Genomic DNA, 24,718 nt, shown 5'->3' on the forward strand with positions numbered 1-24,718 from the left:
GGGTCTGTCTGTCTGTTGATCAGTCTGGGACTGGGTTTAGGGCCTTGGGCAGCCATCCCTGCTGTCTGGTAATTGGAATCTGGGGTCTCCAGATCCACTTTTTTCTTTTTTTTGGCCCTTTTTCAAGGCTTGCAGGATCTGTTTCCCCACCAGGGATCAAACTCAGGCACAGCAGTGAAAGCACCAAGTCCTAACCACCAGACCACCAGAGGACTCCTTCCAGAGCCACTTTGAATGATTTGCCCCCTACCTGGGCAGCCTGGGAGGCACCTCTGCAAACCTACAATGGGGAGAAGAGTAAAACCCCTACCTGCTGGGTTCTCACCCCTCCCCCTAACCTGGCAGGGTATCTGGGGACCGGGCTGTGAGTGTGTAGGCTGTGGAGACCAAGAAGGGTCAGTGTAGAAAGAGGGGTTCAAGACACGATGCTGAACTCCCTAAGGGGCTCATTTACCATTGGGGCCTCATTCATCCTTTAGCAAACTCAGACTTTATGGTTGGGTTTCTCGGGCTTCACTTTTGTTTTTTTTTTGCAAAACACCTCAAATTTTACTCATGGTACAATAGTATTTAATAAGCGCTATGTTGGTATAGAAAAACACACAGCCTGTAGCTCATCCTTTAAAACCAGAACAGCCGAGTGAAAAGTTGGTCGAGATTCTTAGTTTTACTTGAAAAATAAAAACAAACAAAAAACTAAGGTACATATTGGGAATTGAACTACTACAGGTCTTCTTCTATAGATGTGACATCCATGTTTTCTGGTCAGTGATATCCTATCAAACACTGTACCAAACACATTGTTAATTGGCTGTACCCCAAGACAAAATGTTTTTGGTGTTAAAAAAAAATTCTTTTTAATAATAAAAAAAAAAGACAATGTACTGAATCTAAGCAGACAGATGACCAGTAAAGTGGTTTGCTATCTCCTACCTGTGCCGAGCTAGACCATGGAACACTATCTTGGTAGTGCCACTCTGTTAGTTTTTTTTTTTTTAAGCTTTTTAATTTTTTTTTTTACTTTTAAAAATTTTTATGTATTTTTGGCTGTGCTGGGTCTTTGTTGCTATGCAGGCTTTTCTCTAGTTGTGGGGAGCAGGGGTGACTCTAGTTGCGGTACACAATTTTCTCATTGTGGTGGCTTCTCTTGTTGCAGGGCATGGGCTCTGGAGCACAGGCTCAGTAGTGGTGGCACATGGGCTTAGTCGCTCTGAGACATGTGGGATCTTCCAGGATCAGGGATCGAACCCATGTCTCCTGCATTGGCAGGCAGATTCTTTACCACTGAGCCACCAAGGAAGAACTCAGACTTCACTCTTGACAGTGAAACTTCCTGACTGTGCAGTCTCAAGTCCCTGAATCTCCCTGGGCCTCAGTTTCCTCTTCTGTAATATGGGGTTAACAACAGTCCCTACCTGGGGGAATTCCCTGGAGGTCCAGAGGTTAGGATTCTTGTGTTCTCACCGCCATGGCCGGGGTTCAATCCCTGGTTGGGGAACTAAGATCCTGCAAGCTGGGTGGTGTGGCCAAAAAACAAGACAAAAGAAAAAGTCAATCTCTATTTAGCAGGCTTGTTCTGAAGGCTGGAGATAATTTCTGTAAGGAGCTTCAAGCAGAGGTTGGTACACAGTAGCACCGTGAGTAAGCTATGATGAACACATTGTTGGTTTGGGTTTTTTTTTTTTTCCCTTTAGCACAAATTAGAGGCCAGGAATGATTCTGAGCCCTGAGGTTACAGATGGACAACACAGAAAATGGGTCTTCACTGGCACAGGGTTTTTTTTTTTTTTTTTTTTTTTTTTTTAACATTTTTTTATTTGGCTGCACCAGGTTCTAGTTGCAGCATGTGAACTCTTGGTTGCAGCATGTGAGATCTAGTTCGCTGACAAGGGATCAAACTCAGGCCCTCTGCACTGGGAGCTCAGAAACTTAATCACTGGACCACCAGGGAAGTTCCTGGCACAGACTTTAAATTGAACTGCAGAAAACAGGCAACACAGGATAAATAAGATGATTTCAGAGTCTTAACTGTTGAAAAGTGAAAGTTGCTCAGTCGTGAATGCCTCTTTGCATCCCCATAGACTGTAACAGTCCATGGAATTCTCCAGGCCAAAATACTGGAGTGGGTAGCTGTTCCCTTCTCCAGGAGATCTTCCCAACCCAGGGATCGAATCCAGGTCTCCCACATTGCAGGTGGATTTTACCAGCAGAGCCACGAGGGAAGACCCTAAACTGTTAGGAAAAGACTAAAGTGGGAGGTGCTTTAGAGGGGTCGGGGCCCCCAGGGTAGTCAGGGAAGGTCCCCCTGTGGAGGTAGCATTTTTGCAGAGACCCTAGGTGGGAACAGCACAGTGGGGAGTAGTGGTTGGAGTGCTCGAGGCAGATAAACGATCGGCCGCGTCGTGTTAGGCTTTGGGACCTCGGGGTCGCCTGGCCCTGGCATCTGCGAGGCCCCCGTCTCGCACCCAGGTGAGGAGCTGCAGCCAGGGGGGCCATGAGAAGCGGCCGAGCCGGTCCTCCCCGCCCCCCTCTGAACAGCGAGTGTGATGGGGTGCGCTTGCCCTCTGGCGGCAACTCTCGGCATTGTATGGCGTCCGTGCCCTGGACACCAGCCTCCTAGCTCCCCACGTGAAGGTGCACAGGTACCTCCCCTAAGGTCTACATCTGATCCCCTGAGTGCGCCCCGCTCTGCGATCTTCCCTTCCGCTGTCCTCTAGACCGAGTTGATGGCAGCTCCGTCCTGCCAGATACTAAGGCTCCAAACTTGGGAGCATCTTGAATCCCTGTCTCTGACTCCACTCCTTCCCCAGTTTGGTATGACGGCAAGTCCCATCCACTTCAGAATCTGTCCAGAATTCGCCGACTTCTCACTGCCTCCTCGGTCCCGCACCTGGACATGGTCTCCATCATCTCCCACCTGAACTTGAGCAGTCCCTCCGCCCTGGGACCCCAGCTCCCGCCTCCTTCCTCCCCCAAATCTGTTCCCCGTACAGCCCCCAGAGAGCGCCTGTGAGCACCTGAGGCAGGGCACGCCCTTTCTCTGCTCCTACCCGTTCAGGGATCCCATCTCACTCAGTAACAGCAAAAAAATTCTCCCTGCAGCCCTCCAGGCCTCGCCCTGTCTGCTCCCATCACCTCCCCACACACCCCCAACCCCTACTCCCCACCCCCCATCCCCTACCCCCACCCCATCCCGCACACCCATCTCTCTGCACTCTTTCCCCGTTTTCTCACTGCCTCCAGTCACGCGGTGCTGTGCTCAGTCGCTCAGTCATGTCTGACTCTTTGCAACCCCATGGACTCCTCTCTGCAGCCCGCTAGGCTCTTCTGTCCATGGGATTCTCCAGGCAAGGATACTGGAGTGGGTTGCCATGCCCTGCTCCAGGGGATCTTCCCCATCTCGGGATAGAATCTTGTCTCTCTTGTCTCTCGAGTCTCCTGCAGTGCAGGTAGATTCTTTACCGCACTCCGGACCTCTTTACTATTCTCTAGAGTCACCAGGCCAGAGAAGGCAATGGCACCCCACTCCAGTACTCCTGCCTGGAAACTCCCACGGAGGAGCCTGGTAGGCTGCAGTCCATGGGGTCGCAAAGAGTAGGACACGACTGAGCGACTTCACTTTCACTTTTCCCTTTCATGCACTGGAGAAGGAAATGGCAACCCACTCCAGTGTTCTTGCCTGGAGAATCCCAGGGACGGGGGAGCCTGGTGGGCTGCCGTCTATGGGGTCGCACAGAGTCGGAACGACTGAGCGACTTCACTTTCACTTTTCCCTTTCATGCACTGGTGAAGGAAATGGCAACCCACTCCAGTGTTCTTGCCTGGAGAATCCCAGGGACGGGGGAGCCTGGTGGGCTGCTGTCTATGGGGTCGCACAGAGTCGGACATGACTGAAGCGATTAAGCAGCAGCAGCAGCAGCAGACTCACCAGGCATAATCCCATAATCCCACACAGCTGTACAGGGCTGCGACACTCTTCAAAGTTTCAACATGGAAAGAGAGCATTTAAAAAAAAAAATGAAGTTAAGAAAATTTCACAAGGTGCTGACCTTTTGGGGAAGGAGGTTAATTTACAGGTATTTGCACAGTGAAAAGAGCAACAGGATTTTCCTGTTGGGGAGGGTCATGTAAACAGGCATGATGAGATGGGGGGAGGCTTCATTTTAGAGTTTAAAAATTCAATGCAAAAAAATGCAAAGACAAAGATAGAGAGAGAAATACATACATAAAAGCAATGAATACCTTTGTTCTGCCCCTTGTGTTTTTGCTTTTTTTTTTTCCTGGCTGCACAGTGGCCCATGAGTAATCTCAGCTCCCTAACCAGGGATTGACCCCGTGTCCCTGCAGTGTAAGCTCAGAGTCTTAACCACTGGACATCCAGGAAGTCCTGCCCCTTGTTTTTTAAATCAAGTATTGATATTTTGGGCATTCAAACAAGTATAGATAAAAATAGATAAAATACATCATAGATCTAAACATACGGCAATATGTATATAATGTAGGTAATATAAAAAGAATATATCGGGACATCCCTGGTGGTCCAGGGGTTTCCCTAGTGGCTCCGTGGTAAACAACCTACCTGCCAATGCAGGAGACTCCAGTTCAGGCCCTGGGTTGGGAAAATCCCCTGGAGAAGGAAATGGCCACCCACTCCAGTACTCTTGCCTAGAAAATCCCATGGAAAGAGGTGCTTTGCCAGGCTACAGTCCATAGGGTCACAAAGAGTCACAAGTGACTTATCGACTAAACAACAACAACTGGTGGTCCAGTGGCTAAGACTCCTATTTTCCAATACAGGGGGATTGAGTTCGATCCCTGGTCAGGGAACTAAATCCCAGTGGCCACTACTGAAAAGATCCCTCATGCCTCAAGGAAGATCGAAGATCCTGTGTGCAGCTAAGACCCAGAGCAGCCAAGTAAATACATTTTATATGGGGGGAGGGGAGAGAAAGAGATAAAAATATAGCACCACTGTACTCATTATCATGTACTCATCCGTTGGATCACAGAAAAAGCTAGGGAATTTTAAAAAAAAATCTATTTCTGCCTCATTCACTACACCAACCTTTGACTGTGTGGATCACAACAAAACTGTGGAAAATTCTTAAAGAGATGGGAATACCAGACCACCTTACCTGTCTCCTGAGAAATCTGTATGCAGGTCAAGAACCAACAGTTAGAACCTTACATGGAACAACTGACTAGCTCAAAATAGGGAAAGGAATATGTCAAGGCTGTATATTGTCACCCTGCTTATTCAACTTATATGCAGAGTACATCATGTAAAATGCCAAATGCCAGGCTGGATGACTCACAACCTGGAATCAAGATTGCTGGGAGAAGTATCAATAATCTCAAGTATGCAGATGATACCACCCTAGTGGCAAAAACTGAAGAGGAACTAAAGAGCCTCTTGATGAGAGTGAACGAGGAGAGTGAAAAAGCTGGCTTAAAACTCAATATTCAAAAAACTAAGATCATGGCATTCAGTCCCATCACTTCATGGCAAATAGATGGGGGAAAAATGGAAACAGTGACAGATATTATTTTTCTTGGGCTCCAAAAGCACTGCAGACAGTGACTACAGCCACGAAATTAAAAGACATTGCTTCTTGGAAGAAAAGCTATGACAAACCTAGATCGCATATTAAAAAGCAGAGATGTCACCTTGCTGACAACGATCCATGTAGTCAGAGCTATGGTTTTTCTGGCAGTCATGTATGGATGTGAGAGTTGGACCATAAAGAAGGCTGAGCACCAAAGAATTGATGCTTCCAAACTGGTGCTGGAGAAGACTCTTGAGAGTCCCTTGGACAGAAAGGAGATCAAACCAGTCAGTCCTAAAGGTAATCAACCCTGAATATTCATTGGAAGGACTGTTGCTGAAGCTGAAGCTCCAATACTTTGGCCACCTGTTTCGAAGAGCTCACTTATTAGAAAAGATCCCAATGTTGGGAAAGGTTGAAGGCAGGAGGAGAAGGAGACAGTGGATGAGATCGTTGGATGGCATCACCAACTCCATGAACATGAATTTGAGCAAACTCCAGGAGATAGTGAAGGACAGGGAAACCTGGCATGCTGCAGTTCATGGGGTCGCAAAGAGTTGGACATGACTTAGTGACTGAACAACAACTCATTACCCCAATTAAGAAATAAAAGATTACAAATATGAGAGAAACTGGCTTTATACTTGTCCTTAAACCTTGAATTTGCCAGTTTTAATCCTCAGGACTGGTATTCACAGTTTTACTATGTATCTGTCCATTCAGAAAAGATACATAAAATTGTTTTGTATAAAACAATTAATATCTATACATTAATATCTTAATGTATCCTTTTAACTTTCATCTGTCCTCCCCTTCATGTTCCTTCATTTTCACTGCTTAAGACTATTTCACTGCACATATATACTCCCCAATTTTTTTCTCCATTATCCATTTTTTTAACTGTCACAAACCATCTTGCAAAGAATATTCTCAAAAGTGGTTCTTCTGCACCTGGCTTTTTGCACTTACTCTGTCTGCAAGTTTGCTCCTTATCAGTGGTTCAAGTTCCTGGCTACATGTTAGAGACACTTGTCCAGACTGTGCTGCAAATCAATTACTACGTTGGATTCCCAGCTTACAACTCAGCATGCATGCGTGTGCTCAGTCGTCTCTGATTCTTTGATACCCCAAGGACTGTAGCCTGCCAGGCTCCTCTGTCCTTGGAATTTTCCAGGCAAGGATACTGGAGTGGGTTGCCATTTCCTACTCCAGGGGATCTTCCCAAACTAGGGATCAACTCCCGTGTCTCTTGCATCTCCTGCATTGGCAGGCAGATTCTTTACCACTAGCACCACCTGGGAAGCCCCTGGTCCCCAAATTTCCTGGTCTGGTAGCAAATTAGCTCAGAAATCCACACCTGTCTGCCTATCAGCCCCATTCCAGGCACTTTCTTCCTGCTTCATCTCCAGTGTAATTATTTGTATGTCTCAGCCACAAGACTGAGGTGTTTGAGGTCAGGGACCAACTCTACTTCATTTTGTATGTCTTCAAGGTTTCAAGGGCTTCCCAGGTGGCGCTAGTGGTAAAGAACCCACCTGCCAATGCAGGACACCCGCGTTCCATCCCTGGGTTGGGAAGATCTCCTGGAGGAGGAAACGGCTACCCACTCCAGTATTCTTGCCTGGAAAATTCCATGGACACAGGAGCCTGGCAGGCAGTCCATGGGGTCACAGAGTCAGATACAGCAAGTGACTTAGCACGAACAAAGTTCCAAGAAGCCAGGGAGGTGTCCGCCGAGTCAAACCTGAATGACAAGGAATAGCCTACCATGGGGGCTTCCCTAGTAGCTCAGACGGTAAAGCGTTTGCCTGCAATGCAGGAGACCCAAGTTTGATCCCTGGCTTGGGAAGATTCCCTGGAGAAGGAAATGGCAACCCACTCCAGTATTCTTGCATGGAGAATTTCATGGAGAAAGGAGGCTGGCGGGCTACAGTCCATGGGGTCTCAAAGAGTCGGATACGACTGAGTGACTAACACACACACACCATAGGATTTCCCTGGTGGTCCAGTGGTTAAGATACCACACTTCCCCTGCAGGGGACTCAGGTTCAATCCTCAGGGAACTAAGATCCTGCATGCCGCGAGGCATGGCCAAAAAAATAGAAGAAGGAGAAAAAAAAAAGAGCCCACCAGGTGTAGATCCTGGGAGACAGTTCTAAGCTTGGTAGCAGGAAAAGTAATGCAAATGCCCTGAGGCCAGTGCAGGTCAGAGACCACCCTGGTACCCCTAATGGGTACTTCTACCTCCTAATGCCCCATCTACCTCCTAATGGGTCTTCCTGCTTCTCTACATTTTGCTCCATCGATGTTTTTTCTCTTCAGAAGCCAGAGGAGAATCATAAGTCATATTCATTACTGCTCTGCTCAGAGACCTCCCATGGCCCTCCATTGTCCTTGGAATAAAACCAGAAACTCTTGCCCTGGCTTATATTTCCTGCATGGCTGGCCACTACCTAACACTATTCACTTCACCTCCTCCTTCAATCCACTTCATTCACTGGACTTCACCCATGCTGGTTATCTGTCCCTCAGCAAACCTTGGGGACAGACTTGTTGAGCACCTCAAAGAAAGTTCCCTGAGTGGGCACATGGGGACACAGTAAGGGCAGTTTACTGAAGCACCATTTCTGCAGTCAAGAAAAATTGGAAACAAATGTCCATCAAAACAGCATGATAGAATAATTATAGTTTATTTATACTATGGACAATATTGAGCAGATACTTTATCTCATTTTTTAAAATACTTTCTCCGTGTGGCATGCATTCTCAGTTCCCTGACCAGGGACTGAACTTGTGCACCCTGCAATGAAAGCACAGAGTCCTAATCACTGGACTACTGGGGAAGCTCCTGAGCGGACTTTTTTTTTCCAACCTTTTTTTAAAATCACTAAACACAGTAAGAAATACATTTTATACTATGAACCAGAGGTAGCTGACTGTTGTTTCCAAAGAGGCCTCAATAATATGCCCTGGGACTTCCCTGGTAGCCCAGTGGTTAAGAATCCGCCTTGCAATGCAGGGAATGTGGGTTTGATCCCTGGCCAGGGCAGTAAGATCCCAAATGCCATGAACCAGCTAAGCCTGAGCATCACAACTACTGAGTTTGAGTGCCACGATGAACTGTGCTGAATGACACAATGAATATCTCACACGGCACAACTAAGGCCAGATGCAGCCAAATACAATAAATAAATAAATATTAACAAAAATATGTCCTACCCTACATGTTCTACATACAATCCTTTGTATGCAAATGTGACAATGTGACCCTGAGACTCCTTTGAGTGACAAGGTCTCTGACCCCTGCCCTTGAACCTAGACAGTGTTGGTGACTGGTGTAACCAACAGAGAGACCACTGGGTGGCTGTTCCAGCCAATACCTCAGCTGAATATCCAGGCAGAATCCATCGTAAGTCATGAATGAATAGAGATGCTTTCCGATGATTCTAGCTGCCAGGTGTTAAGTCACTCAACTTTCAATTATTCCCACTGGGGGCTGCAGACAGCATGGAACAGAGACAACCACCCCCATTGTGCCCTGCCCAAATTCCTGATCTACACAATCAATAAGCACAACAAAATAGTTGTCTGGGGAAGGTTTGTTACCATCAATGACAACTGTATCACCAGTATATATACATACATGCATATGTGACAGAAATAAATGTTTTACCAAACAATACTTACCGTTAGTACAGGTGATACAACCTGCCATTTTAATTTTATTCTGCATTTTTCATTAATAACTGCAATTATACCCATGTCCACAGGAGCATTATTCACAATAGCCAAAAGGTGAGTAGCAGCCCAAATGTTCATCAGTGGATGAACAAAAAAACAAACGGTGGTGAATATCTACAATGAAATACTACTCAGCCTTAAAAAGGAACTAAATTCTGACCCTTGAGGACATTATGCTCAGTGAAATAAGCCAGTCACAAAAGGACAAATACTGTACGATTCCACTTACATGAAGTCCCAAGAGTAGTCGATTCACAGAGACAGAAATTAGAATGGTGATTACCAGGAGCTGAGGGAAGTGGAGAATGGAGAGTTAGTTGCTTAATGAGGAAAGAGTTTCTGTTTTACAAGATGACCAATTCCTGGAAATGGATGGTGGTAATGGTTGCACAACAATGTGAATGTGCTTAATGCCACTGAATAGTAGTGGACCTTAAAATGGTTACAAGAATTTTCTTAATGATCCAATGGTTAAGTGTCCGCCTGCCAAGGCAGGGGACACAGGTTCAAAGCCTAGTCTGGGAAGATTACACATGCCGTAAGGCAACTAAGCCCTCGTGCCACAACTACCGAGCCCACATGCCCTAGAACTGGTGCTCTGCAACAAGAGAAGCCACTGCAACGTGAAGCCCAAGCACCACAGCTGGAGAGTACGCTGGCCACAACTAGAGAAAGCCCTCAAGCAGCAACAAAGAAGCAGCATAGCCAAAAAAAGTTACAACAGTAAATTTAATGCATGTTATGTCATTTTAAAAAATAAAAAATTTTTAAAAATTAAAAGAAGTTTTCTATGAATCATTCTTCCCTTAACTGTAAACCTAGAGATAAATGCTGGTTGGAACCCAGTTCACTGACTTCCTGAATCAATGATGGGCCCTGTGACTCACACTGTGAAAAACACAGCTACACAGTAGAAATCTACGTGAATCCACTTGGAGATATTTGGAAACCAAGAGGCTGAGGGAAAAAAGTTGCAAACTAATACATTAAGGATACCATTTATGCAAACTGTTTAAAAGATGGCTGTATATTGTCACCCTGCTTATTTAACTTATATGCAGAGTACATCATGAGAAACGCTGGGCTGGAGGAAGCACAAGCTGGAATCAAGGTTGCCGGGAGAAATATCAATAACCTCAGATATGCAGATGACACCACCCTTATGGCAGAAAGTGAAGAACTAAAGAGTTTCTTCATGCAAGTGAGACAGGAGAGTGAAAAAGTTGGCTTAAAGCTCAACATTCAGAAAACTAAGATCATGGCATCTGGTCCCATCACTTCATGGCAAATAGATGGGGAAACGGTGGAAACAGTGGCTGACTTTATTTTTCTGGGCTCCAAAATCACTGCAGATGGTGATTGCAGCAATGAAATTAAAAGACGCTTACTCCTTGGAAGGAAAGTTACGACCAACCTAGATAGAATATTAAAAACCAGAGACATTACTTTGCCAACAAAGGTCCATCTAGTCAAGGCTATGGTTTTTCCAGTGGTCACGTATGGATGTGAGAGCTGGACTATAAAGAAAGCTGAGCACTGAAGAATTGATGCTTTTGAACTGTGGTGTTGGAGAAGACTCTTGAAAGTCCCTTGGACTGCAAGGAGATCCAACCAGTCCATCCTAAAGGAGATCAGTCCTGGGTGTTCATTGGAAGGACTGATGCTGAAGCTGAAACTCCAATACTTTGGCCACCTGATGCGAAGAGCTGACTCATTTAAAAAGACCCTGATACTGGGAAAGATTGAGGGCAGGAGGAGAAGGGGACGACAGAGGATGAGATGGTTAGATGGCATCACCGACTCGATGGACATGAGTTTGAGCAAGCTCCGGGAGTTGGTGATGGACAGGGAGGCCTGCAGTGCTGCATTTCATGGAGTCACAAAGTGTTGGACATGACTGAGCGACTGAACTGAACTGAACTGAATGCATTAATATTGTTCTCACACACTCTAGATAAGTAATGAATGCATAAAGACTGGTCTTGGAAGAATAAGCTGATTTCAAAGTAACTGTCAGTCCTGAGAAGGGTGATGGGTGGAGGGGGTAAAGGGTGGAGGGAAGACTGGCATCTGTAGGCAGAGGCCTTACTGTCATTGGAAGCTTTTGTAATAGGGCTCATTTTATTTAAAGAAATTAAAAAAACAAACACCCTGAAGCAAGGGAGCCCAAGTGTGAGTATTTGTTAAACCTGGGTGATGACACAATGACTGTAATCTTCTGTCTTTGTGAAATAATCCATAGGCACTGTAAATAAGAAAATATAGGGACTTCCCTGGTGGTCCAGTGGTTAAGACCTTGCCTTCCAATGCAGGGGTTGTGGGTTTGATCCCTCATCAGTCATGGGGTTAAGATTCCACATGCCTCAGGGGACAAAAAAACAAAAATACAAAACAGAAGCAATATTGTAACAAATTCAATAAAAATTCAAAAAAAGAATGTATAAACCAACTCTAGGATACATAAGAAACTAACACAAGTGATGGTGGAGGGGCTCCAAGGAAGCAGAGGATGAGAGACAGGTGGGAGTAGGACTTCTCACTGAAATCCTTTTTGTTGCGTGCATTTTCATTTTTCTAAGTTGCAAAATATAATAAAGCTACAGGAAAGTGTGCAACCCACACATATACAATTATATCCAACTGAAAGAATAATTATAACTCAGGCATCACTAAAGCCCGGATCAAGAAATAACACTGAATACAGTCCACTTAGAGAAAAGCTAACAGAATGGGAATGCCCAGCTCAGTAATCTGTTACAAAGCAAACCCCTCCCACATCTGCCACGTGACCACCACCCATCTGCCTCTTTATCCCCACCAGAGGTGGACCATCCTGACTTCCAGAATGATCACTGTTTGGCATTTCTTTATCTTTTACCTCTTAAAGAATGCATCCATAATAACACTAGGATTTTTCAACTTTATATATAAAGGACAATTTGCGTAAACTTTGTTTCTGTTGTTGAGTTGCTAAGTCATGTCAGACTAAAAGAGTCCTTGGACTGTAGCCCGCCAGGCTCCTCTGTCCATGGGGTTCTCCAGGCAAGAATACTGGAATGGGTTGCCAGTTCCTCCTCCAGGGCAGCTTCCTGACCCAGGGATTGAATCCGAGTCTCCTGCCTTGGCAGGTGAATTCTTTACCACTGAGCTACCCGGGAAACCCTTACACAATCAAAAACATTCCTTTATGGAAAAGAATCATTTGGGTCCCACTTCCTTTGTTGCATAAGATGTTGATGAGAATCATCCACAAGGCAGTGAGCAGCTGTGAATGCTGTGTGGTATTCTGTTGGCTGAAATATCAACATTCAGGGATCCACTAGACCGCAGATGGACTCAGGTGCGAATTGTTTTCAGCTTGAGATTAACATATATGAGATAGATAGTACTGCTATGAACTATGAACATTCTTGTCCAGGCTCCCTGGCTCACTGGGCAAATGGCTTTTTTTTTATACTAAAATATACATAACATGAAATTTACATTTTAACCATTTTCAAGTGTACTGCTCAGTGGCATTAAGCACATTCACAACATTGTGAAACAACCATCACCACCCATCTCCAGAACTTTTTCATCATCCCAAGCAGAAATTCTGTACCTAAGCACCTATACTCGATACAGTATATATCCACTGTATCTATTGAGCAGTAACTCCCATTCCCCAGTTCCCTGCCCCTCCCACGCACCCTCCTACTTGCTGACTCTATGAATGGGACTCCTCTAGCGGCCCCATGTAAGTGAAATCATACAACTTATGTCCTTTTCTGACTGCCTTATTTCACTCACTGTAACGGCTTTCAATTTCATCCAAGCTGTAGCATGGGTCAGAATTTCCTTCGTTTTTAAGGTGGAAATCCTTTTTCGAAAATAGTATTTAGTTTCTACACCAGGATTGAATGTTTTAAACATTTTAACACAAAAAAACTTAAAAGGCATAAAGTAACTAAATATTTACAATACGATGTAAAATAAAATTTCTATATAAATATCATAAATATTTACATTCAAACTCAAGTGTTTTAGACAGAAATGTTAGTGTTAGTCCCTCAGTCATGTCCAGCTCTTTGCAACCCCATAGACTGTAGCCCACCAGGCTCCTCTATCCATGGAATTCTCCAGGCAAGAATAATACTAGAATGGGTAGCCATTCTCTTCTCCAGGGTATCTTCCCACCCAAGGATCAAACCCAGGTCTCCTGTATTGCAGGCAGATTGTTTACCATCTGAGCCATCAGGGAAGGCCCCCAAAATGTAAACATTTAAATAAATGTTAAGGAAAGTTTTAAGTAATTATTCAAAATTTAAATTTAAATAAAGATATTAAAATCAAATGAAAAAGTATAATATAAATAGTTAATGTTATGAACAATGTTTAAACAAGTGTTTATATAAAATTTAGATACTTAGGACTTCCGTGGTAGTGCTGTGAGTTAAGAAATCGTCTGCCAACATGGGACACGGTTTGTTCCCTGGTCCCAAAGATTCCACAGGCTGAAGGGCAACTGAGTCCCTGTGCCGCAATTACTGAGCCAGCGTGTGCCAACTACAGAAGTCCATGGACTTAGAAAGTAGCCAGAAGTTGCTTCCCCCTTGGCTCAGCGGGTAAAGAATCCTCTTGTAATGCAAGAGACGTAGAAGACACTGGTTCGATCCCTGGATCAGGAAGATACCCTGGAGGAGGAAATGGCAATCCACTCCAATATTCTTGCCTGGATTAAAATAAATAAATAAATAAATATGTTGCATAGATTTAAAAGTTAAAATATAAAATAATACGTAGATTGAAATTAAAACGAAAATATTTCAGTGTTTTAAATAAATATTTAAATGACCGTTTAAATTTAAAACATTTAAATGTTAATATTTAAAATAAGTGCTATTTTTAACAAAATTAAATTTTTATATGAACAAAAAACTAAGAAAAAATTTAAATACGATTTTAATAAATTAAATGCTACAGGAAATTTTATAATTATACTTGAAGATGTGTGAAAAATAAGACAACTCCCCTCTACTCCCTGCGCGGAACTGAAGCAGCCAGGAAGCTCCTCGCCTCCTCCCGGTCCCTAGCGGACCTCACGCGCAGGCAGCGCCTTGGCCAGCCCGGCCTGCTAGCGAGGACCTCGCACGGCCAAGATGGCTGCGCCCACGCGGCAGACTCGCAGCCTGCTCGGGTGGGTGACGACCCTGGGCGCGGGCTCCCGCGGCTACCGAGCGCCGCCGCCTCCGCGCCCCTCACGGGACCCCTGGTGGCCCGACCCGGATGACCCACTGACCCCGCGCTGGCAGCTGGGGCCGCGCTACGCAGCTAAGCAGTTTGGGCGGCATGGCGCCGCCTCCGGGGTTGACCCCGGTTCTCTGTGGCCGTCGCGGGAACAACTGCTCGAGCTGGAGGCTGAGGAGCGAGAATGGTACCCGAGCCTGGCGGCCATGCAGGAATCGCTGCGGGTGCAGCAGCTGGCCGAAGAGCAGAAGCGACAAGCCAGGTGCGTGTGTGCGGTCGGGCGGGAGAGGGGCTGCGGGCAGACAGTGAACTGTGCGTCAACACCGCGTACTCCATCGGGCGGTTTATCGCGGGGTTTGCATGCAGTATTTCCGTGCACGCTCACGTAGAGGCAGAAAGACTTCTGGCTAAGTTCATTTAGTCATCCGTCAACAAATCTTTACCTAGCGCCTACTGTGCGCAAGGCCATGTCCCGGGTGCTCAGGGCACAGTGGGGGAAAAAATGAATTTCAGCTGGTGACCCAGAGTCATAAGGAAGATAAAATTGGGTGGAGCCTGCACGCCTGAGAGCGACTTTGCCTTGGTAGGCCTCAGGCTTCTCTGAGAACTTGACGTGGGCTTCCCTTGTGGCTCAGCTGGCAAAGAATCCACCAGCAATGCGGGAGACCTAGGTTCGATCCCTGGGTTGGGAAGATCCCCTGGAGAAGGGAAAGGCTACCCACTCCCATATTCTGGCCTAGAGAATTCCATGGACTGTATAGTCCATGGGGTTGCAAAGAGTCGGACACGACTGAGCGACTTAGAGAGAGATGAATGATCAGCGGTAGCCATGGAAAGACCTTAGGGAGAGTGTTCTTGGTAAAGGGAGCAGCTGGTGCAAAGGCCCTGAGGTAGGTATGTGCTTTAAGAAACAGCCTGGACATTAGTGTGGCTGGGGAGGTGTGAGAGGTGATGGAGCATGGGATCAAGGGTACAGATCCGACTTGGGAGGCAGGTCTGAAGGATTTAGAGGGAAGAATGGGAGCAAGAGTGAAGATATTGATTGTGCCACTTACTGAAGAGAGGGGCCAGCCGAAGACAGGCAAGTGTGTTCCTGGTGTTTACTGTTCTTGTCCTCACAGCAGCTCTAAGAGGAAGAGGGAGTCACCCTTATTTGAGAGTTAGGAAACTGAGGCCAAGGAGGGTGAAATAACTTGTCCAATCACCCAGTGAACGAACAGAGCTGGGATGTGAACTTATGTCAAATAAACCCAGTTACCCCGGTTGGCTAACCCTACCATGGGGCTTTCAGTTTCATGTTTCTGATCCTTAAAATGGAACAGTGACTCACACCTACCATCTGTTGGAGGGAAAGGTCCGATTCACTTCTTGCCTTCACTCCTGTATCTAGAAGTGGGCCTGGCATAGAGTAAGTACTCATTGATGTCTGTAGGATGAAGGAATACACGCTATGGGAATAACACGCAGCACTTGGATGGCTCAGGAGACAGCTCAGGGAAATGTTGGGTTGACTTGGGGTCTGCTCCTAGAGTGACTGGGGCTTGCTCAAGGTTAAACACATATTTATTTCCCTGGTGGTTCAAAGAATCTGCAATGTGGGAGACCAGGGTTTGATCCCTGGGTTGGGAAGATCCCCTGGAGAAGGGAATGGCTACTCACTCCAGTATTCTTGCCTGGAGAATTCCATGGATAGAGGAGCCTGGCAGCTATAGTCCATGGGGTCTCAAAGAGTCAGACACAACTAAGTGACTAACACTGTCACTTTCACACATACTAGTTTCTCTCTCCCTGCCTCTTGCTTCACTTGTCAAGGACTTTTCTTGACAGTTTTAATGACCACTGTAAGCCTTCTCAATCTTTCATCTTGAAATATAGGGCAGCTGGAAGAGGCAGGATGTGGGCAAAGGCTTGGGAGTGGGAGGTGGGTGGAAGGGTACTGCTCTGGCTGGGTGGGGCTGCCCTCACCAACCACCCTCCTTCACCGGCAGGGAGCAACTCATTGAAGAGTGCATGGCCAAGATGCCACAGATGATTGAGAACTGGCGGCGGCAGCAGCAGGCGCGCAGGGAGAAGGAGCAAGCCGACAAGGAGCGGAGGGCCCGGCTGCAGGCGGAGGCCCAGGAGCGCCTGGGATACCACGTGGACCCAAGGAGTGCCCGCTTCCAGGAGCTGCTGCAGGACTTGGAGAAGCAGCACCGCAAGCGCCTCAAGGAGGAGAAACAAAGAAAGAAGAAGGAGGCACGAGCTGCTGCGATGGCCGCTACTGCGGCCCAGGATCCAGCAGACTCTGAAACACCCGACTCCTGAGCTGGGTTCTTTCCCAATAAAACTTGCCCCACCCCTGAAGAGCTATGTCCTCTCTTATCACACCCCTCCCTGGGCACACTGGTTCCTTCCCCAACACCTGGAGCCAGGGAATCCCCCACTCTTCCCTGGCTCTGCTCACTCAGGAGACTCAAGACCATGCCGACCAACTCTGGGGCTTCAGGGGGAGAAAGTAGGGGGGCGCAATGGGGAAATAATGGAGGAGCAGATGGCAGAGGAGAAGGCGGCTTCTGTTTACCAACATTAATCTCCAGTAATTAGCCAATTACCAGGGGGGAAGTGTAGCCAAAACAGACTGTGGTGATGATGGGGGGGGTGGGGGGAGCAGCAGGCCTTCCAAGGCTGGGGCCCACTGCCTGGGAATAACACAGCTTGGTGGTGGGGGGCGGGGTACACTGGGAGCCACAATCTGCAGAGGCAGACAGACCCCTCTGCCCTTTCATGGCATTCCATCTCCTGTGCCCAACTAGCCCCTAGACCCAGACCAGCTGGAGTGGGAAGCCCCAGTAGGGATGAACCACAGGACTGGCTTTTAAAACTTTATTCACTTCAAAACCTTTATCAGAGACAACAGTTCTCTTCTGGGGTGGGGGGCTAGCCTCAAACTCCAGAGCAACTCTGATGTTTCCCCTTCCCCAAGCAGGACAAACCAGACCTTCCCCCCCCCCAGCAGAGGGATGCAGGATGGAAGCCCAGGCCAGAACACAGAGGAGTCCTTGGGCCTCTTGAGCATTCACCCCAGATGGAAAGATGTGAGACACTCCAATGGAGGATCAAGTTTGAAGCTCCAGCTTCCCCTCACCCTGGAAGAGGGTGGGGGAGGTCTCGGGGGCTCTCTGGGGGGGTGGGGAAGCAAGCAGCCGCCTCTCCATCTGGCTGCAGGGAGCTGGGACACAGGCCAAGAGGGGCCCATCTGTCACCTCCAGTTCTGCCAGCTCCTTGGAGCAGGCTGGGCTGGGGTAGGGGATGGGGAGGGGGGGACAGCTGTCTGGCCCAGGTCTTTTCAGGCCAAGATGGGAATAAGGGGCCACTTTAGGAGAGTGGGAAGTTGGGTTGGAGTTTCTTTTTTTTTAGTTTTTGATTTTTTTTTCCACTTCTTAAATAAACATGAATATATATATATATTTTTTTCTTTTATAAAACTTTTGTGGAGAGGGGGTGGGAGGGTGGGGAGGAAGGGGCGGTGGGCAGCCTGGCCTCCCAGCATCACTCGTCATCAAAGTTCTGACTCAGGAGGAAGTTGGCAGCCAAGTTCTCGTTTTTTTCACAAGCGAAGTAGGCCTGGATCACCAGGCTCTCTGGGAAGCCCAGGGCCTTCAACTGTGGGAAGACGGGCAGGTATAAGCAAGAGGTGGGAGCCTGCCCACCCACGAGGTCACAGCCCTCTTGGCCAGGCCTCTTACCCTCTCTATAGCTTCTTTCTCCTGTGGCGTCACCTGGATGTAGTTCATCTGCGGGGCCTCCTCACCTATGGCGCCCACCTCGCCCTCCACGTCTGAGATGTCCACCAGCTCCCCGGGAGGCTCATTCAACATCTGGATGAACTGCTCCTGGTGCCGGCTGATTTGCTGTGGGAGACAGAGGAGGGAAGGCTGACCCATGGCCTTTGTCCCCCCTCCCCTAGATCCCGATCACAGCCCTTTTCACTCACTCAGCAAACATTTACAGGGTACCTACTCTGACCAAACAGCCACACAGTGGTGGACACGGGCCCTGTCCTAGAGGAGCTAATGTTCCAGGATGGGGAGATAGGCCTTATGTAAGCAAATAAGTTGACTATTATTTACAATGAAAATACTGACCCTGCCATACATCAGAGTAGACCTTGGGCTGGGAAAGACACTTTAAGCCAGGCGGGAGGGCCCTGTGATCCACAGGATGGAGAAGAAAGTTTCCTTCCACATAGAGCCAACAGCAAGTGCAAAGGCCCAGGGATGGGAGTGTATTTGGAAAACTCCAGAAACAAAAAAATCCATGTGGCAAAACTATAAACAAGAAAGGGAAGGAGGAAGCAGAAGATGCAATCAGAGAGGGAGGCAAGGTCTAAACCACTTTCTTCTAGTGCCTTCTAATGTGACGGGACACCACGGTGGTGAGAATCAACTAGGAAAAGACATCTGTGTACTGTTTAAAAAGATGAATTCATCTGGGTGTTGCACATCTGGGGGGTTTTGATATGCCCCTATTTTTATGTACATTTGACAATTTTCACATCAAAGAAAAAGCGCTTTTTCAGGAATCTGGATTCTGGTGGAGAATAACCACAAGGAAAGTGCAGAAGCAGAGGCCTGGATAGTGGCCACCTGGGGACCCAGTAAAATATGAGGTGGCAGCCACAGAGGTGGAGTGCAGGGCTGGGCTGAGTGTTCTGGAGGCCGAGCAAACAGGACAGGTGGGGAATAAGCCCAGCAGGCCCCTAGTGCCGGGGGCTCAAGCAAGCCCAGGTTGGTCCTGGCAGGGTTAGGGAAGGCTGGGAGAATCTGTTCTGGTCTTGGATATGTAGAAAGCATTTCATGGAGGCACCAAGTCAGTCATGGAGAACATGGCATCCAGAGGGTCCAGGCTGATCATACAAATTTAAGGGGGGAGGAGGGGGCTCCCTGGTGGCTCAGATAGTAAAGAACCTGCCTGCAATACAGGAAACCCAGGTTCAATCCCTGGATCGGGAAGATCCCCCGGAGAAGGGCATGGTAACCCACTCCAATATTCTTGCTGAAAGAATTCCATGGACGGAGGAGGCTGGCAGGCTACAGTCCATAGGATTGCAAACAGTCAGACATAACTGAGTGACTCACACACAGATACACAGATTAAAGACCCCAGGATTGACAGCAGATAAAGAATGAAGATGCGCAGCCTGGGCCCTCCAGCATCTGGAGGAGGTGAGCAGGAGGCAGCAAAGGAGAATGAAACATCTGGGGTAGAAGCAGCAGATGCCTGAATCAGGAGAGGCAGGCTTCACAGAGAACCCAGAGAACCCTGTCACACTCAGGGGCCACTGTTCCTCTGCCTCGGAACCTTCAAGGGCAGGATGGAGCTTTGCTGAGCTCAGTGGTCTCAGAACCAACTAGGGCACAGCAGTCCTGCAACCCTAGGAGTGTTTATGAAGCAACAGCTAAATGTGGTGCCAAGTCAGAGTGCAGGCCCCAGAGGCTGGAGGCAGACACACACACTCCACCAGTTGCCAGGCTGCTCCAAATCTCTGGCGCCTTCCTCTGTGGGAGTATGACAACAGCACCTACACCTCATAGGTGGTTGGGAGCATCATGTGAAACCATGGAGGTCATCAAGTCACAGGGAACAGTAGGAGACTATCATGTCAGTCTTGCCTTCTAAGCTGAAACTCCCCTATCCACCATGCTGGGCTGGGCTCTCTCTCTGGGGGCTGTGGTACCCATAGGGTAAGGGAGATGGGGCCTGCACTGACTCCCTCTGCCCCGAGGCCTGTACCTGTAAGAGCTGGGGGTTCTCCTGGCCCAGCTGCTGAAGCAGGGCTGGCAGCAGCGCAGGATTCTGCTGAATCACCTGCCGCATGTTCTGGAACTGAGGCTGGTCTCGCAGAAATTCCAAGGGGTTCTCTCCTGCTGGCAGGGGGAAGGGGTGTGGTCAGACACCACCCTGGGCTCCCAGAAGTATGGGGTGGGTGGGATGAGTCAGGTGCCCCAACAGCAGGCAACCCACATGCACACCTCCCAATCACTCACCTGCTTCTGTGGATGGCTGCTCTGAAACCTGGCTCTCCTGGACAGAACCATGTTCTGGCTCGGGGCTCCCAGGAATTCCCTGTCAGGTGTCCTTTTTAGTTCCAAGCACAGACTACCTACCGCCTCCCCTCCTGCATACTCAGCCCTGGTGGGAGACACACTCTGCCCTCCCAGGCCCACCCCACCGCTCTCATCCCGGCTCCTGCAGGAGTTCTTTCCTGGCTAGAACCCTAACCCAAAGGTTTTGAGGGACAGATTTTGACCACCCTTCAGAGCACCGAAGTCCGCATGCTCCCTTGAGAACTATCCGGGAGGCAGCAGCCCCACCTCACCGTGAGTAGATACTCCACAGCTCGGTGGGGGTTGTTGTAGCTGGCTCTCAGGGCGGCCACGACCCGCTCTCGCTCGTAGCCCATGGACATGATCTCCGTCAGCATTGTCTCATACTCAGAGCCCGTCACTGTGGAGGGAGCAGCAAAGGCTGGGTCACCGAGAAGGAAGGGCAGCTCCCCGGCCCTCCCAGGCCCAGAGGAGGCCAGCTGATGCCTGGGGCATCCAGCCATTTTCAATTGGGGGACCACCCACCCACCTAGCGTGGAGGCCGCGTCTTCCTCTCGCCCGCTGCTACCTGAAGAGGGAACAGAGCTGCAAATTCAAGAGAGAGAAATCGGACCCTGGCTTCTGGCGGCTTGCCCTCCCCCCAGGTGTGTGGAACCACGACCATGGGCGCTGAAAGGGGCAGGCAAGACAGGGCCCAAACTGGGGCTGTGGCTCCCTGCCTTACCCTGACACAGACTCCGGGGATGTCGTGGGGGCAGATTCCTCCGATGGGCTTTTGTCTTCTCTGGCAGTAGGTGGGGGATGGGACATGCCTGAGGCAGGGGCCGACGGGAAGGATGTGGAAGACTCCGGGGTGGCAGTAGGTGAGGCCTCTGTGGGTACTGAGGTGCCTGGGCTGGTTTTGGCCTGTGACACCCAGAAAAAGGGAGCAGGCATCAGTACCCCTATCTAGCCCCGACATCCCTCCACAGCTCTGCCCCGCCCTGTCCATGGCTAATCTCTCTTGGGCACAGACTGTTTGCCAGCTCCCCAGCCAATCCACCCACCCTCCCAACGAGCAGACATCACCCACCTTGGTCACCATGACGACCACGAAGTTCTTCTCGTCGATGCGATAGTCCCTGATGGGGACATCGTCACTCAGGATCTTGCCAGCATAGATGAGTTTCTGTCCAGCCACGGGGAAAGCATCACGACCCTTCTCAGCTTCTATCTTCTCCTTTAGCACCTTCACCTGGAGGAAGGGGTAGATGATCATTGCAAACCTCCCCCCCCCCATTCTCTCTTCCCTTCTAGTTTGGGGGCAGGCTGCAAGCCCTGATGGCTGAATAGCTAAGCTTCATCATCAAGCATACTAGACCATTCTACCATTCAACGAAGTATTTACTGAACACTTAATATGTGCCAGATGCAATTTTAGGTACAGATGACAGAGCACAAAGACTCAACACATGTCCCTTTTTTCATAGAGGACACTCACGTGGGAGAATAAAAAAACTAATACATATTTCAAATGATGTAAACATGATGAAATGCAAATCAAAATAAAGGGGAAACCTAAGGTTGCTGACAGTGGTGTTCACTGAGAGAATCCTAAGTTGATGGTGTTATTACAAATGTATACATCACAGGTTTAAAGCCTTGTAATAACTGAGTGTAATAGTCACCATGAGCCTCATTTTGTATTTTTTAAAAGTAATTTATTTATTTGGCTGCATAGGATCTTAGTTTTGGCATATGGCATCTAGTTCCTTGACCAGGGATTGAACCCAGGCCCCCTGCATTGAAAGTGCAGTCTCAGCCACTGCACCAGGAAGCAAGTTCCACATCCTTATCTTATATTTGAGAAAAATAGAGGCACAGAGATTACCTAACTGGGTTAAACAGCTGGGTTGGTCAAAAAACCTGAGTTTGTTTCCTTTTTACAAAAAATGAACTTCAATATCTCCCTCATGGGGGAAATTGTGCAAAAAGTGCCAAATACACGTTTTTTAGGTCCTAAGTCTCTTTCCGGCCCAAAACACAGCATCACGTTTAGACCGTGGGCTCTCGAGGCAAATACGAATTGAAATCAGCTCCGCCACGCCTTGCTATATGCATATGCGACTATAACAAAGTTCTTCAATCTCAAAGTTTCCACATTGCTAAGTGAGGACACTCAAGAGTGCCCAAATGACAAGCCTACTTTGCAGAATTAGTAAAACATCATGAAAACGCTCAGCGACTGGTGAAAAACAAACACGGACCACTGAAACTCAGACCGTTTATTATCATTATCATCATAGTTGCTGTCATCACCCGGCATCTCCTGATCACTACTCCCAGATTTGGCCACCAAGGTCCCGAGGCAAAGCCTACAGAGGTGGGGAACTCGGAGGACCCATTCCAGAGAAAGCAGCCTGGCCGGGAATCTGAGTCTGCGGATCCCGCGCCCCGCGAGGGCGCTGACATTGGAGCCAGGAGCTGGCGGGCGCCCTGGAGGTGGGGCCTCGCCTGGAGATCGACCCAAGAGCGCCGCCCGAGCCACCAGGAGCAGAGCCGGGGACCATCAGGGTATCTGGGAAAGTCAGGCCCGTAGGGAGAATGGGCAGGGCGCGACCCTGCGCCGTCTTCCCCGCCTCTCTCGTAGGGAGCCCGGCCTCCCCGCCCCCACCCCACCCGCTGCACCCGTCGCTCCCGCTCCGGAGCTCCGGCCTGGCTCGCACCGTCTCATCAGGCTCCATGCGGATCTTGAAGGTCTGCTGCTGCAGTGTTTTGAGTGTGATCGTGACGGCCATGGTGGGACCCGAGCGACACGGCGGCCCCCGAATCCTCGCACGACATGCAACTCACGCCGCCGCCATCTTAGCGCCCAGCCGCGCCGCACGCCGACAGCTTCCGGGGCAGGCAGTGCGCGCGCCGACCACCACAGCACGTGACCTAAGCGCGCCCCCTTGGCCATCGTGAGCATGCGCACGAGCGCGGCCTCGAGCAAAACATGCGCACACTGAACTGTTCCGTGGGAGGGGAAAGGGACTTCTTGCTCTACCATCAAGTGGCTTCCTTCAAGTGACGCCATGCCCGTTAGCGGTGACGTCATAGGCCACAAAATGGCTCCGAGACCCCGTTTCATGCCCATGAGTTTGACGTTTAACAATGTACTTGCTAAATTTTCATTTCTTCCACAAAATCTTCATGTCTTTTTGCTCGTTTCAAATGAGCCTTACTCTGGTCTGGCCACCTGACAGAAAGCCTATCAAGCCCTGGAAGAACTAGAAAGGACACTTGAAAGATCACCAACAGTTAAAGAAATTAAACACGGAAATTGGCCACGGAAGTGGGGACACAATGCCATTCTGTGGCCTCATTAATCCCTAAGGGAAGAGCTGGATTTTTGGAATGAAACTGTTCTAGCTCCTGGGTCTCCCTACCTCTCTGCTGCTTCTCCCCTGATCACTTTGTTCACCCAACTATCTCCATCTGACTCAAGTACCTGAGGAAGATGTAACAGTCAAGGTTTCCCTACACTGAACACAAAATTCTCTCCTTAAACTTTCCCTGGATATGCCAATTCTGGACGCCTCCCAGAAAGGCGGTGCTAGGCCCCAAGACACTCGAAGGAATCCTATCCATGGATCAAGGAGTGGAAGGGTTGGTTAGCCAAAGCTGAAGCTGCTTTGGCAGACAGGATGGAGGTAATGTACTTATCTTCCATTTAGTGGGTGGACTCTCCACCCTACCCCTATCCTGAACTGACCATTACCTGCCACGTAACCAGCTCTTACCATTCACATCTGAGAAAACACCAGGCCATAGCCCGCCACCTCACTCCTTACCCAACAATTTACCAGGTCCTGCAACTTCTCTCTTCACTGCATGTCCTGTGCTAGTAACCTTTCACAAGCCTAGGTCAGACCAGGGTGAGGAATTCTTTCTTCCCCCTCTCCTGCAGTTAAGGAACATCAATTCCCAACCCAATGGACATTAAGTGGCAGCCTTGTGGGGCACAACAGAAGCAGGCCTATGCCAACCTTACAGGCCCACAGGCTCTTCTGACACTTTCACTCCCTCCCTTGGGGCCCACTGCTTTCCCTTCAAGAGGTTCAAACCCTGACTTGGCCACTGAAGGCCATCGGG

At 48.6% G+C, this 24,718-nt stretch overlaps 2 protein-coding genes across 4 annotated transcripts; one reads left to right on the forward strand and one right to left on the reverse strand.

Moving 5' to 3' along the window:
- Window positions 1-14,416: 14,416 nt before the first annotated feature.
- Window positions 14,417-16,859, forward strand: GADD45GIP1 (GADD45G interacting protein 1). Its single transcript, XM_081504503.1, has 2 exons — window positions 14,417-14,775; window positions 16,502-16,859. Exons 1-2 carry the CDS (start codon window positions 14,426-14,428, stop codon window positions 16,818-16,820), a joined length of 669 nt encoding a protein of 222 aa, XP_081360629.1. The 5' UTR covers window positions 14,417-14,425; the 3' UTR covers window positions 16,821-16,859.
- Window positions 16,860-17,364: 505 nt separating this feature from the next.
- RAD23A (RAD23 nucleotide excision repair protein A) lies at window positions 17,365-23,466 on the reverse strand. Of its 3 annotated transcripts, none has more exons than XM_081504458.1 (9): window positions 23,308-23,466; window positions 21,675-21,836; window positions 21,327-21,508; window positions 21,132-21,187; window positions 20,875-21,002; window positions 20,543-20,621; window positions 20,289-20,419; window positions 18,242-18,406; window positions 17,365-18,158 (listed from the first exon to the last, which is right to left on the reverse strand). In XM_081504458.1, the coding sequence occupies exons 1-9, from the start codon at window positions 23,377-23,379 to the stop codon at window positions 18,045-18,047; spliced, it is 1,089 nt and encodes a 362-aa protein (XP_081360584.1). In that variant the 5' UTR covers window positions 23,380-23,466; the 3' UTR covers window positions 17,365-18,044. The 3 variants fall into 3 exon arrangements, with proteins under 3 accessions (XP_081360584.1, XP_081360583.1, XP_081360585.1); XM_081504457.1 differs by having other exon boundaries at window positions 20,289-20,422; XM_081504459.1 differs by lacking the exon at window positions 18,242-18,406 and having other exon boundaries at window positions 20,289-20,422.
- Between the last annotated feature and the right edge of the window lie 1,252 nt (window positions 23,467-24,718).

This window comes from Giraffa tippelskirchi, chromosome 6 (assembly GCF_054371585.1).
Source record: "Giraffa tippelskirchi isolate mGirTip1 chromosome 6, T2T-mGirTip1v1.2.pri, whole genome shotgun sequence".
Classification (NCBI taxonomy): Eukaryota; Metazoa; Chordata; class Mammalia; order Artiodactyla; family Giraffidae; genus Giraffa; species Giraffa tippelskirchi.